Raw genomic sequence first — 15,618 nt, 5'->3', positions numbered from 1 at the left:
TATATATATATATATATATATATATATATATATATATATATATATATATATGCCATTTGATGTTGTACCATCCAGAAACTCCCAGTTTAGTAATGAGACAATTTCTAAATAGTCACAATCATATGACAGGACTATACAGAGCCAAGTACACATTGCTCAGTTGGGGAGTGGTGTCAGGCAAAATATCAGAGAATAGCTAAATTTTGAATGATGAACAGGAGTTAGCAGTTCTGTGCAATGAGATAGAAAGATTTTAGTGTCCCTGGAGCAAAGGATATGAGGACTGTGGCAATGAAAATGAGGCTACAAAACTGGGATAGCTACCAAAGATGGAGAGACCTCTCCCCCATTGTTGCCAACTAGCCACAACCCACTCTGTCATGCTCTGTGTAACTGGAAAGCTTCATTTTCACAAGTCTCCATAAGGTTAAAAAGCCCACCTATATGATAGTCTTTGGAATAAAACAAAAGGCAGGAATCAAGAGTTGAGAGCTCTGAGAGTGGCCCAGAGACAGATGGGGATGTGGAATCTGTTGAGGTTCTTGAGGACCAGCTAAATCACAGCCATAGTACTAAAGGTGTGTGGCACTAGGCAGCCAGCCTCTAAGATGGCCTCCAATGAGCCCTGCCTCCTAGTAAGGACACCACACCCTTATGAAATTCTCTCCACTCAGTGTGGGCTGGACTTATTGACTTTCTTCTAAAGAATAGAATAGGGTAGAAGTGTCATTTCTGATATTAGGTTATAAGAGAGACTATGGTTTCCATCTTGATTTCTTTCTCTCTCTGTCTCTCTCTGTCTCTCACTATCGCTCTCTCTCTGTCTCTCTCTGTCTCTCTCTGTCTCTGTCTCTCTCTCTCTCGCTGTCGCTCTCACTCGCTCTTGTTCTCTCTTGCTCTTGATCTCTCTATGAGAAGCAGATCCCTCCCCAGCCAATCCTTTAGATGAGGCTACATCCATGGCTGACAACTTGACTGCAACTTAATTTAGAGAACTTGAACCAGAGACAATTCAGATTCTTGACCCACAAAGACTATTAGATAATAAATATTTGTTGTAAATATTTGTTGTTTTAAGCGATTATGTTATGGGATAATCTGTTATGCAGCAATAGATAATGAATACAGTCACCATTCACTTAAGATTTCTTTGTATTCCACATTGCCTATGAAGACCTCACAGGTTGGCTCCAGAGAGCAATTATTATTAATAACGATGATTGCCCCTTGAGATATAAGGTTTATTTCAGGCCTGAAATATGTAAAAAATAAGGTTAAGAGCTAAGAGATTTGAAGTCTGTCCTGATGCTATCAGTTTAAGAGGCAAGATGGTGAAGATTACAGTTGCTGGCTGTATTAAGACCCTGGTCTGATGGCATATGGTCTCTTCCCTCTGAGAGTGATCCCCAAATTCCTGCCTCTTCCATCACCCACACCTACCAGAGTGTAATATTCAAAGTGTATCATGTTCAAAGCTGAACAAGCACACAGGATGGCATCTTGGAGCCTTACTATAGATCTGCTGCCAAGCATAACCCTTGGTTCATTGGGCTGCCCTCTTTCCATTTCTATCTATTTTACCACAGTCCCAAAGTTTAGAATGATTTTGACTTTGTGTGTTTATGCAGCCTTTCTGGCCCACCTTTCCTTTTATTTTAGCGTGATGTAATTTGTCTTCTTCAAATGTTCTTGAGAAAATGTTTTTATGGTAAACTAGAAACCTGCCCAGACTTATTCTGCCATAGAAACCAATTTGAAGGGCCAAATCTACAGTGAAGACTATTAGCTAAGTAAAAACATTTCAGTCTTTGACATGTTGATTCATTTGTTTAATTAAACTTTTTAGAATCCTTCTACATATACAGTTTATTATTTGTTCAGAACCTAACCCATTTCTTCTCAACTTTGTAACACAGGAGAAGAAAACCTCCTGGCAATTTTACGACGAAGATGGTGGAAGTATATGATCCTCGGACTCATAGACCTGGAAGCAAATTACCTGGTGGTCAAGGCCTATCAGTACACAACTCTGACCAGTATCCAGGTACTGATGGCTCTCCTTCTCAACTTTCTCAATTTCCAGATGCAGTTTAATTTCAGTTGAGTCAAATGTGAATCTGCATACTACTCTACAAATTTTTCAACAAGAGGAAAATTGGCTGTACAAAAATTAACTTGGACTTTATTTCTGTGACTTATTAATTTTTCCTAATTCAAGTGTAATTGGACATCTTTTTTCTGCTTCATTCTTAATACACCATAGTAACCACTGATTAGGTAGAAAAATAATTTGTAGTGATGAATACTAACTTTATGTTAGTGGGAGAATGATTAATAAGCATAAAAATAATCTATTTTAATCTCAACTTTTAACATTTCAGAATGTGTTCATGGACTCTGATTAAGTAATCAAAGTGCTTAATAATCTTTTCTTTTAGCTTTCTTTAATGTAGAGATTTTGCAACCTAAAGGTACAGAGTTTTTCCTGAAGGGACAAGATTTAAATTCCTAAAATGTGTTATGCATGAAGATAGCCCCTGCGTTCTCCCTTCCTCTCACTTTTACTTCTACACATGTGTGTGTAGAAGTACTTCATGTGTACTTCTACACACACATGTGTGTGCACATACACGCATGCACACAATTGCAAGTTTAACTTAGATTTTTACAATTTCCACCAGACACCACTTATATTCCTCATTATATTAATACCATAAATAAGCTTGAGTATTTTTGTTTCACCCTTGTTTCTCTTTTTATGGCAATATTATAAATTTATACTCATTCTGAAGCTCCAGGATGAAAACAAAGCATTGTTTGCATATTCGATATTACTTAGATTTGATACTTCAACAACATTTCTGCCATCCTAATGATTTCCTTAGAAACAACAGTAACAAAAATGGAGAAACAAACAAGCAAACAAACCACCTGAATAAATTTAGATTATATAGGTTGAATAGGGAGCTCTCTAAACAAGATTTAGATGGGGCTACAGGCTTCTTCCTGCATGCCCAATGAGAGACAGAAAGAATGCTTACCCACAACCATTAAAGAGACTTCTGGAGCTCTATTCTGATTGGACCACACTAATGGCAGGGGATTGCTGTGAGCTAATTGGATAGATCTGGACCCCCTGAACTAATGCGGGATGAGCTGACTAGCTTAGACAAATGTTTCTCAATAGAACTACTACTGGCACTTTGGGTGGGACAATTTTTCATGATGTGGGTCCCTTTCTACTTCACTTGTCATTTAACATTCCTAGTCTCTGCCCACTAAATGCCAAAAGCATCTCTTTTAGCCTTTGAAACAACCAACAGTGTTTTCATGGATTTCTAAATGCCCTCTAGCAGAGAGGTACCATCTCTGGTTGAGCATCACAGGCTCATCAGTCAGCACTCACTCCTAGAGTCAGGGTGAGATCCATCCCACCCAATCACATATCTGTCACCCACTGAGGGCGAGGTGAGAGGGATGGATGCTGGGAGAAGAACCACAGTGCTGCCGCATACACCAGCTTAGCACCCACCTCACTTCAGGAGCCCCGCCATGGCAACAGCTGTCTCTCTCTCCTGTGCTTCCATGGCACCTGGTTTTTCAGCTCTGTCTCTACAACTTGTTTTACCTAAGAATGATGGTTGAATATCCCTGTCTACTCCACCAAACTGGGAGTTCTTTCACAGCAAGGATAATTTCTTATTCACCTTTGAATCTCTAATACCTAGTAGACAATCCAGCACATACTAGGTATTCAACAAATGTTCAAAGAAGTTAATTAAATTGCATTGATTTCCAGTATTTGGGGACACAGAAATTCCCAGCAGTTCTCTACCTAAATGTAGAGGCTTCCAGAATGTCTATACAGATATGGTGGGAGAAGGAAGGGAGGAAAGCTAGCTTCATGGCAGAACTGGACCCATTAGTCCAGAGTCAAAAATAATAAGTGGGGGCCGGCCGAGTGGCGCGATGGTTAAGAACTGGCTTGGGATGCCAGAGGGCCCCGGTTCGGATCCCACATATGAGGGCCAGTGACACTGCCCTCTACAGCTAAGATGCTGAACAACAGCTCAACCTGGAGCTGGGCTGCTGTGAGTTGCTGGCAATGGCGTAGGCTGCAGCCCCTGTGGCAGTGGGTTGCCATGGGCTACCGTGTGTAGGCAGCAGCCGCTGTGAGCAGCCGTCCAGAAGCCGGCAATTGATCTGCCTTACCCGGGAACAGGGCAATGATGGTGCCAACTTGGGCCAGTGAAGCAGCGTCCTCCACAACTAAACCGAAGAACAAAACGACAGCAACTTGTCTGTTCCCCTTCCCCCAATTCCCCAGCGCTGTTCCAATCCCCCCAATTTCCCAATAAAAATCTTAAAAAAAAAATCATAAGTGGACCTAGGGGAGAATGAGTAGGAGACTTCCCTCTGTGGAAATACAGTTGACTTTTGTTTTTTTCTGTTAAGCACTGAAAAGTCACAACCGATTGCTAGTTTCTTAAGTCCTACAGGTTTAAAAATTTTTTTTTCAATTCTTCAGTTTGTTGCTGTTGTTAACAGTGATAATTTATTCTTAACAACTGGTTCCCTGGTCCTCAGGTGTTTAGTTCAATCCATGTTATATACCACCACTAATCCACTCAGACACGTTGCTCAAATTAGCTGTTTGACACCCTATTTAATACTGCATTCTATGAAAAGTTTATTTTCATTCTGTAGAAAGACAAGAAAATAATAATTCCACTAAAATATCAATAGGTTTTCATTGTAACTTCTGGAGTAAAGGATAGGGGGAAGTGAAAAAGCAAGCTGAGTCTCACAGTTCTAGAACCATTTGCCAGCTATAACAAATAAACCTATTAAAAAATAATAAATGGACCGAGTGGCTCAGTTGGTTAGAGCTTGCTCAAGAGTGCAAGCTCTGAGCAACAGCAGTTCGAGTCCCAGCCCGAGCTGAGCTGCCAACAGCTGGCAGGTTGGCTCAGCTAAAAAAATTAAAAAATAAAAAATAATAATAAATGGTCAGAACAGAAGGCATTTGCTCAGGAAACCATGCCTGTAGTACTGTTTAGTAATTTGATTCTGTTTACTCATTGCAAATCGGTATAACAAACAAGGACCTTTAATGGTTTTCCCTGTGTCTATAAATATTAATTGAGCACATACTATGTACTCAGTTTTTAGTTTTTGTGCTTATTTATCAATAAGGAAAATATATTAATTAAGAATCTGGAAAATATGTTATCACAGGTGATATAAAGAGAAATGAATCAATCTTGCACTCCAGGAGCTTATGAACTTGTAAAGGGGATAAGAGGCACAGTCTATGATAATAACACCACATATTGCAAGAGAACAGACACCTAAGTGCTACAGTTTTCAAAGGAGGCAGAAATGAGGTTTATTTTCCAAGGCAAGGAAGGACCCATTTAGCAAGTTTATACAATGGGGTAAAATATAGAGAGGATAAAATGTGACTATAGTTTTGCACCTGCAGTGAAGAGCATGATTGAACCTTGGGGACAGGAAACCTGAGGAATATGGTTGGAGAACAGTTATTCCAGTGTGATTCATCCAGTCACTTAAAAAAAAATTACTGAATCCTTGTATGCTTAATACAGTGTATTAGGTGGTGAACACACTTGTGAGCAAAAATAGATACTGTCTGTATTCTCATGGAGTTTCCAGTCAAATGGGGAAGACAGCCTTTGGTCAAATAACCAAATGAATGGATATATCATTATAACTGGGGATAAGTGTTCTAAAAGAAAGCAATGCAGTTCTATGAGAACATTTGTAAAAACAACCTGGCCTAAACTTGGAGGTTGGAGATTTCCCTAAAAAACAGATGATTGAGCTGAGATCTGAAAGAGGAGTAGAGGACTGGATGGGAAAGAAAGAGGTTCAAGCAAAGAAGGCAACATGCTCAAGGCCCTGTGGTGGGAAGGACCACAGCAAGGAGGAGGCTGAGGACAAGGTCACGTGTCTGGGCATGGAGAGTGGGGAGGAGAGTGGGAAGCTATGGCTTGGAGAAGGAGGCAGGGGCCAGAGTCCATGGGTCTTGATGGCCAGGTCAGGGAGTTGAACATTTACCTCAAGTGCCATGAAACACCAAAATTGAGTTTTACAGACAACTCAGGCTGTGGTATGGAGAACGGATTGAAACAATGGGTGCACATAAACAAACAGAGGAACACAGAGCCAAAAAGTTAAGTCGGGGCCATATTGTTGGAGATCTTCAATGCCAGGATGAAGAGTGTGACTTAATTTTACAGGTAAAAGAGAGGAGAATCATGGTTTCTGAAGAAAGAAATGACAGCACGTAACCCAACAGCTGTTTTTCAAAGCACTTCTGTTTCAATGAGACAGTCTGTATAGTAGCTGGCAGGGCACCAAATACTTCTGTGTTCTGATTCTCTTAACAACAGTGATGTAGGACTTGAAGAGCCCCTCCTTGCTTTATCCTCTTGTCCTTTTTCAATCACCAAACTTATGATTAAATGTCATGAAAAATTGATAAATGAAGCTTATATATTTTTGAAACGATTATAGACTCAGGGAATTTCAAAAATATAGAGTTCTTTGAATTGTTCACATAGCTTTCCCCAATGGTGACATTTTATATGACTTTAGTATAATGTCAAAACCAGGATATTGACACTGGTACAATGCTGTTAACTAGACTACAGACCTTATTCAGTTCCTTCCTTTTTCCTTCACTCCATTATGTGTGTGTGTGTGTGTGTGTGTGTGTGTGTGTGTAGTTCTATGCAATTTGATCCCACATACAAGCATACCTCATTATTGCACTTCGCAATATTGAATTTTTTACAAATTGAAAGATTGTGGCAACCCTGCTTCGAGCAAGTCTATCGGCACCATTTTTTCAACAGGCTCAGATGATGGTTAGCTTTTTTTTTAGCAATGAAGTATTTTTAATTAAGGTATATACATTTTTTTAGACATATGCTAATGTAAACTTAATAGACTACAATACAGTGTAAACATAACTTTTATATGCACTGGAAAATCAAACAATCCCTGTGACTTGCCATATTGTGATATTTTCTCCATCACAGTGGTCTGGAACCAAATCCACAGTATGTCCAGAGGCATGCCTGTATGGGTTTGTGTAACTCAGGAGGCAGAACATCACCCCTCCCTCATGGGACCCCTGTGACATTGCACCTATTTCATCACCCTCATCCCTGTCATCTGGCAACCATTAATCTATTCTCCATCTATATAATTTTGTCAGCTGGAGAATGCCATATAAAATAGAACCACACAGTGTTTAACCTTTTGAGATTGGCTTTTCACTAAGCATAATGCCCTTAAGTCCACCCAAATTGTTTGTGTATCAATAGTTTGTTCCTTTATATTGCTGAGTAGTATTCTATGGTATAGATACACCAAGTTGGTTTAACCATCACCTGTTGAAGGATATTTGGATTGTTTCCAGCTTTGCGCTTTTACAAATAAAGTTGCATTCATGTGTAGGTTTTTGTGTTAATATAAGATTTCATTTCTCTGGGGTAAGTGCTCAAAAGGGCAATTGCTGGATCATATGGAGAGTACTTATTTGGTTTCAGAAACTGTCAAACAACTTTCCAGAGTGGCTCTATCATTTTACATTCCTACCAGCTATATATGAGAGATGAGAGAGCTAATTGTTCCCCATCCTCACCAGCATTTGGTGTTAATCTTATTTTTTTTTTTATTTTAGCCATTCAAAAATATATGTAGTGATATTTCATTGTGGTTTTAATTTGCATTTTCCAAATGGCTAATAATGTTGAACATCTTTTGGAAAAAAGTATTTTTTAACTTTGCCTTTATACTCAGAAGCTAAAGAAAGTTAACAATGGCAAACAAGGTAACATTTATTCAGGAAAAAGATAACAAAAGAGAGACACTGCAATGAAGAAGCCCAGCTGTTTTCTTTATTAGAAAGTAAAAAGATGCTAACACCATGATGTTGGATTGATAAAGATTTTATTCTAAAGATACATTTTTGGGTTTGTATCTCTTGAATAAATAGGTTGTGCCTGTGACTTTGAGACAGATTAGCAATGACATTTGGATAAATTCTAAAAGCTGTACTATTTTTATATAGCTGTGCTATATGAACCATTTCAGTAGAAATATCAGCTGTATGACTTCTTGCCAAAGATTATTCATCTTCCTTCAGCCATGTAGTACTATTATAAAATGCAAACAGATGAAACTAGTGAAATAAGAAGAAAGCAGGTCTCCTCAGACATGATCGTTTGGTAATTAACTCACATTGGAAACCATTTCCAATACTCTTGCTAAAAACTGTGCCGAGGGGTCTATGCCACTAAGGCATCCCCTCCTTCACACAGTAGATATTTCAGAGCTCTTCCCAGGACATCAGGATCAAAGAACAAGAAAGAAGTCGCCCTCACCTGGAGTATTTTCTTCCTGCCCACTCCTCTGACTTGGGCATGTTAGCAAAATGAAAGCCAGTCTGCCCAGTGTGCAGTGTGATTTCCAACCCTGACCAACTCTACATGGCATACACCTCCAACACGCGCGTAACATGCACGCCATGCACATGCAACAGTTAATCTCATCACTTTATGTAACTCGCAGGCCATTCTGGGTCCACACTTCCTGAATTTTAGTTAGGCTCAGAATTAAGTTGTATCAGATGCAGAGAAAGGCTGGGTAATTTGTATCTTCTGATGTGTCTCTTCTGATGTGTCTCTGGAATCTGAAGTTTAAATATGTGACTAGACTTGGCATACAGGTTCCTTTACTGATTAAAAAAGTGCCAGTGCTGGGCACACAACAACTGCTCAGCCTTGAGCCCTGTTGTGGGGTGATAGGCAGCTACATTAACAATTAGAATACAAATAGTAGTGTGATGAGAAAAGCATGTATTCAGCTCAGCGGAGACACAGGAGAGCAGTACTTTCCAGCAACAATGGTCCCATACCCAAGACGTTATGACACACGAGAGAAAGTCACTAAGCTTACTTTTTATTTGTGGCCAACCTGAATTTCCGCCTCTGTGGGTGAGCCCAGAAAGAAAGCATGCCTATACACAGTCCCGTGGGCATGAGTTTACAATTATGAGCTCAGATTTTAAGACTATCTTTCCTTATTTTTCCTTGCTATTTTTACCTGTTCCTGCTGCAGGGCTGTGGCAGTTTAATGACTATTTTAGAGGTATTTTAAAGTACATTTACAGGTAAAGCTTTCAGAAGCAAAGCCCTGACCCCTGAAGTGAACATGATATTCTGAATCTCTCAGATTTCTTAGATCTGGACCTCCTACTCTCAGGATTGTGAAAATAACTTCAATATCTAGCAGTTCAAATCTAAATATTTGATTGGGTGCCGCACAGTTTTCTGTCAGCCTTTTGTCCTGATATAGGTCATAGATCTTTGCACATCATCAGAGGAACGCACTAAAGCTCTCTTCAATGTCTCTTTAGTTCCATTCCTATGCCCATCACTAAACCTACCTTTAAATGTGTTCTGTAGAACTCCCTTTTACAGAAGGGAGCTTCAGTGTCTACTTTCACTGACGCTGGGCCCATGTGCTGGTCCCCCAGATGCCATCAGGTAAAGCCAATGGAAAGCAAGGGAGGCACCCCTCTCTCTTCCTCTATACTCTAGAACAGCCGTGCCTGCAAGACAGGAGGACATGTATTTGATCCCATCTTGCATGACTCTGTTTACGTCTTCATCTTCATTTTCTGTATGGCAACTGTTCCTTTCTACCTTATATGGAAATTGCATATATATATATATATATATATATATATATATATATAAAGCTCCTTTTATTCACATATTTTCCACTTCATGTATTCTTTCCATTGATCCAATTTAAGAAAAAAAATTAAAAGATACGTGTTGCCTAACCCATCTCATCCTCTCATGCACTGTCTCTCTTGGATAGAAAATTTAAGAAGGGTGATGAAAATTTTCAGTTGCATGCAGAGTGATCTAGATGAAAGAACTTGCTGGAGACACAAAGAGAGGGTTAGGAAGCCCACATTCCAATTAGCTTTGCCACTGTTTGATTACTCTGTTACCCAGGTTAGACTATTTGCTGGTCGATAGTGGTGAAATCTCATAAAGATTAATGAAATTGCTGCTAGGTACAAATAAAATTCCTCCAACCCACTTTGTATTAGAGTGAAAATATCAAGAGAAATGGTACAAGCAAATATGATATCCTGTTTGGAATAGTTTTTTCACAGTTCCAGGGGCCAAACAAACCTTAAAGCCCTGGAATGCTGTTGCCTGACAGGTAAAATCAATATTTTTCTCCTATGGTACAGATATACCGCCTGTTCTGCAATGAACAGGCTTCTGAAATAATATTTACAAATACATTTTTGTAAATCATTTATATTTTTAACACACTGGGAAATGCAGAGTCGTTCTTCTAAGAAATTGAAAAATTATTTGGTACAATGGATAATGACTCCTATTTATTTTCTTAGGAATTCTTTCCATATACTAGTTTGTGAAAAATGAAACACTCTTATAGTCTAACATTACACCACATACAAAGTTTCATGTTTTTCAGAGTTAGTGGCCAAATTACCTCACCTGTCATATTTGATGGATAAAGGTGAATTGGGCAAATGGGAAGACACAGGAGGCCCCACCTTGGATATCCCCAAGGCTCCTTTGTGGTCATACAGATTCATCTGCTAACCACTGACTGCCTTAGGCCTCCTGAACATAAAATGCTCTCTACAGAATACAATTGTTGGAATTGTGGCCCCATGATTGTACCAATAAACAGTTTTACTCAATGTTTTAATTAAGTAAGCAATTGCAAATAGATTTAGTGAGCACACCTAGGTGTGTGTGTGTGTGTGTGTGTGTGTGTGTGTGTGTGTGTGTGTGTGAGAGAGAGAGAGAGACAGACACACTCAGAGAGAGAGAAAGCATAGCATTTAAAACAAAAGTTCTATAATGGCCAAGTAAATAGAATTTTAAAACTCAAATTTTTCTTTATGAATTCTAAAACTTAATAGAAACTAATTTTAATTACATTTTTTAAAAAAGTCAGAGTGTTCCAATTAGTCTTGTTTAAGATCTTGCCAAATTAGGTATGCTCATTGGCTAAGAAGTGTTCATTTGGCCTTTAAGTGATTTTTATAGCTATGAAATCTTTTGATAGAAATTTGGAATCATGTTTTTATTTTAAGTCATCTCCCCTGCCTGGCTCCAAGCAAAATTCGATAAATATCATTGTTAATTTCTTATAGTTTTCTCCAGGTAATTACTTCCCCAGTTTCTTGAAACAAGGTTATAAAGATTTTTGTGTGTTGGATACAAGACTTGAGCATTTTTTAAAACCAATGATCTAGTTTTGGTTCATTTTAAAAAACAATGCTATTTCCTAAAGGATTTAATTAGAGAACACAATAACAAAAGATAGCAGACTTGAAAGAGTCCATTTGTAACAAATAGCTTATGCAATGTAACATGAGAATTAAGAGGAAGCAAGCTCTGAATAGTTTCATCAGAAACATCTATCCCCATAAAAATTCTCTACTTTTCAAACAAAACTTTCCTTGAAATAATAACAGTATTTTACCACATATATATATATATATATATATATATATATATATATATTCAACTAAGTGGCTTAGTAAATAGCAAAACGTATACATTAAAATCAATATTATACTTTAAAGTGCTTATCTTATTATTATAATGTACTTATTTCTGATGTGGCTATCATTGTTCAAATATTTTAGAATCTCCCTTTTGAAATCTTCAGAGCCAGTTTTAAGTCATGCAAGTATCTTATCCTTCCTTTGGATCCACGAAGTTATAACTAGCTTAATCCAGCATTATGGGTCTTTCCAAATAAATACATACATACATACATACATACATACATAAATCCATCCATCCATCCTTACATCTCCATCCTACTCTCAAAGAATTAGAGTGAAAGCAGAGGTCAGAGTCGGAGAGAGATTTGAAGATGCTACAGTCCTGGCTTTGAAGATGGAGGAAGGGGCCACAAACGAAGGGATGCAGGCAGCCCCTAGAAGCAGGAAAAAGATCCTCCAAGAAAGCCTCCAGAGCGACACAATTCTGTCAACACCTTGGATTTGGCACTCCTAACTATAAGATAATGACTGTATGTTGTTTTAAGGCATTAAGTTTGTGGTCATTTGTTACAGCAGCAGTAGGAAACTAATGCAGTTGGAGACAATATTTAATTCCTCCTCAAACCCCAGGTATTAATAGATTTGAAGGCATTAACCTTTTGAGGGCCTTCTTCAAAAAACCCAGAAACATGGTACAAGAGCAGGCTTCCCTTTCCCATGTGTGTTCATGTTTCCATTCTTTGAGGAGAGAATCCTGTTGGGAGCTGTCCACTCTCTGTGGTTACCAAGATGCCAGTGTTACCTGTGGTGCTTGGATGGGCTCCTTGGTGCTACCTGCCACGGACAGATGCTTATGGACACTCCATGCCGTGACTACTTGCATTTACAGAAGTACTCAATCACTACCGAAAATTCACCTGCAATAAATGGTTAAACTAGGAAGATATCCTTGCACCTAGGAAAAGAAAAAGAAAGAAACGTGCATAGCCTGCTCCCCTTGGCAATGGATTTGAAGGGATGTGTTTGTTCATCAATCATAAATCAGTAAAAGCCTGTGAGCTGCTTTAAGGCTGAAGGGGTATAATCTTAAAGCTGCTGAGATTTTTTTAAGACTCAGACAATGAGAATTCATAAAAACACCAACATATGAGAAAATAACAGGAGTGATTTTTGTCCCTTTTCTTCCTGTTCTCCCTCTTGTTTATGTTCTGGGTTGGGGGCCATTTCTAGTGCAGGAGCCCTTGAACAGGAAAACAGGGTGTGGCTGAGCACTTTCTGGGGCCATCAAGTAAGAGGCTTTGTGATCAGTTTAGGAGTCGTGACACCACCTGAGCCAGAGATAGGAACTAGCACCTGCAGAAAGTGCTTACCTTCAGCTACTCATGGCCAAAAGCATCTCAATAAGCAACTTTAGGCAGTACCAAATAACCTCAATGACAGCAAATCTCCCCAAATGAGAAATTTACATCATTCATTATTCATTGCCTTAACATCATTCATTCATTCATTCAGCATCTACTGTCTGCCAGTCAGTGTGGTAAGCACCTATGGACGTGCTCAAATGTTACCTTTTTAGTGAGTTCTTCCCAGCCCACCCTATTTAAAATCACTCAATCTCCTGCCCATTCACACTCCCTATTCTCTCCCCTGCTTTATTTTTTCCTATATGGAGTGTCAGATGCTGCACTGAGTAAAATAAGGACTAAAACGTGCCTGCTGAGTTCCAAAACAGGGGATGTATTTTTGAGCAATTTTGATGGAATTTGGAGCACAGAATCCAGATTGCACTGAGTTAAGGGGTTGAATAGATGTTGAAGAGATGGAGACAGTAGCTGAATGCAACTCTTCAGGAAGCTTGGCAGGAAAGGAAGTAAGAGGTGGGTGACAGCCCAAGGGTGGCATATGTAGAATGTGAAAATAAGGGAGCTAAGGACTGAACCCTCAGACACACCAACTTTGAGATACAAAAAGAACAAAATGAGTCCATAAAAAGACAGAAGGAGGGAAGGGCTGGAGATATAGGAGGGAAAAAAGACAGATAAATCAGGACAGAAGAGAATTCAAGGAGAGAGTGTTCTGTAATGCCAAATGCTGCAGAAGAGTTTGGTCAAAAGTGGCCGTGCAATGCAGGTTTGGTGATCATGGAGAAGGGACTTGTCAGTATTGATGTAGCCTGAAGAATGAATGGGGCCAAGATACCAGAGGCAGTGACTGCAGATTAATCTTTCAGGAAGCCTGGCTGTGAGGGGGGAAAGATAAATAGCTACAAAGCAATCAGGCATCACGGGTGGGATCTAGGCGTGCCCATACAGAAGAAGAAAACAGCCAGCAGAGAGGGAGGAATGAAGATCCCTGAGGGACACCAGATAGCTGCTGGGGTCAGGTTCCTCGGGGAGCAAGAGGAGAGGGTCCCAAAGAACTGCAGGCAGAATCGCCTCCAGTGCCAGGCAAGTCCTTAGGGAAGGGAGCTAGCTGCCTGTGAACTGGAGGAAACAAATGTGTGTTTGTTGACAACTGTCCACTTGGACCTAGATGTAGATAGAGTGTTTTGTTTCACTCTGGTGTACCCTGCACCTGTAGCAATGCCGAGCATGCAGTAGGCATTTAATAAATACCTGCTGACTGAATAAATAAGTGACAAGTATAAAGTGATGAAAATCTGATTTTGCCTTTTTTTTTTTTTAACAAAACCTGGAATAGCTAAATGAGACCTACAAATAGATCCCGAAAAGTACAAGATGTTTTCCTCTAACTCTTGAAATTGTTTCTCCCTGCTGTTTTAATGCTGGGAGGAATAAAAAAAGAATGCAAAATTAACATTAATGTAGAATTAATATGTTATCAGAAAATGTTTATCTCCTTCAATATGTGCTTTGAAATGTGTACTTTCTTTAATGTTGTTGTTAATGTTCTTATGCTCATGAATCCCATAAGTAAGAAATGCAGGTTAGCAGTGCTTGGCTGGCTGAAGGCAACCACCTCTCCAAAAACATTCAAGATAGCCACACGGCATCAGAGACCCATCCCTAAAAGCAAACAACTCTAGTTCTCTTACACTTTTTCCTTATACCCTTCACCTTCTTTAATATAAAAAAATGCAGACCACCCGTGGTTATTTCTTCAACACCCTCAGAGCATGCCCTCTTTCCCAGAGGGCTCTTTATGTAAGAGAGAGCCCACAAGCCTGCTAAACTGAGTTGAGGCTGACCCAGCCTGGACCATGGTTATTGTAACTGGCTCCTGTACACTTGCGACTCCACCTGGATCTGGACTGCTTAAGCTCACCTTGTGTAAGGAAAGTGCCAGACCTCAGATCACATACTGGCTCTGACACCACCATGTGACTTCAAGTAAGGTACCTATTATTATCTTTCATACTCCATTTTCTCATCTGTAAAATGGGAAAAATAAGAACCTCGCATTGCCCTTGCTATATGGTAGACGCGAGGAAATGATCATTCCTTGCTTTCTCCTTTTGGAATCCAGTTTGCTGATAATAAGAGCTTGTTTCTAAAGCTGATTAAAGCTCCAATGATGCTCACCCAGAAGGAATTTGTCCTCTGGGACGGCTCTGCTCTCAACCCAAGGCAGATTTCCCTGCAGCGGAGCTAGAAAGCGTGTGTCGCCTCATTAACTGTATCTTCCAGTGTTCACCTAGATTTCTAGGTACTTGTCCCAGATTTTCAGCACATGGTAGTGTCTTTTTTTTCTTTTTTTTTTTTTAATCTTTGAGAGTTGAATCGAAAATAGTAAAGAGGATATCCTTTCACAACTAAGAAGTTCTAATGAACTGGCACAGAGGAACATAAAGTTTACACATTTAAATCCTTATCAGTAAAAACAAGAAAAATAGTTTGGTGAAAACCTTTATCTAAATTCCTAAAGGAGGCCATTTCCTGGTAAATGGCTGTAAGAATCAGCACAATGACATATTTCATCAGTTTGGATCTCTTGGGCAACATGGTAGAAACATGGCTTCCTCCAATGTGAATACTTTAAGACAATAAAAA

The 15,618-nt window shown here is 39.3% G+C and overlaps 1 protein-coding gene across 1 annotated transcript in view; it reads left to right on the top strand.

Moving 5' to 3' along the window:
• Positions 1–1,906: 1,906 nt before the first annotated feature.
• The window catches only part of SLC35F1 (solute carrier family 35 member F1), a gene marked incomplete at its 5' end in the record, with an annotated part of 79,253 nt that continues 65,541 nt past the window's right edge, over positions 1,907–15,618 (top strand). The window contains one exon of the mRNA XM_019629332.1: positions 1,907–2,044. Within this exon, the coding sequence (XP_019484877.1) occupies positions 1,907–2,044 (138 nt within the window). The remainder of the gene's footprint in view (positions 2,045–15,618) is intronic.

The sequence above is a fragment of the Hipposideros armiger genome, unplaced genomic scaffold (assembly GCF_001890085.2).
Source record: "Hipposideros armiger isolate ML-2016 unplaced genomic scaffold, ASM189008v1 scaffold_839, whole genome shotgun sequence".
In the NCBI taxonomy this organism is placed as follows: domain Eukaryota; kingdom Metazoa; phylum Chordata; class Mammalia; order Chiroptera; family Hipposideridae; genus Hipposideros; species Hipposideros armiger.
This window is presented reverse-complemented; position numbering and strand designations above follow the sequence as displayed.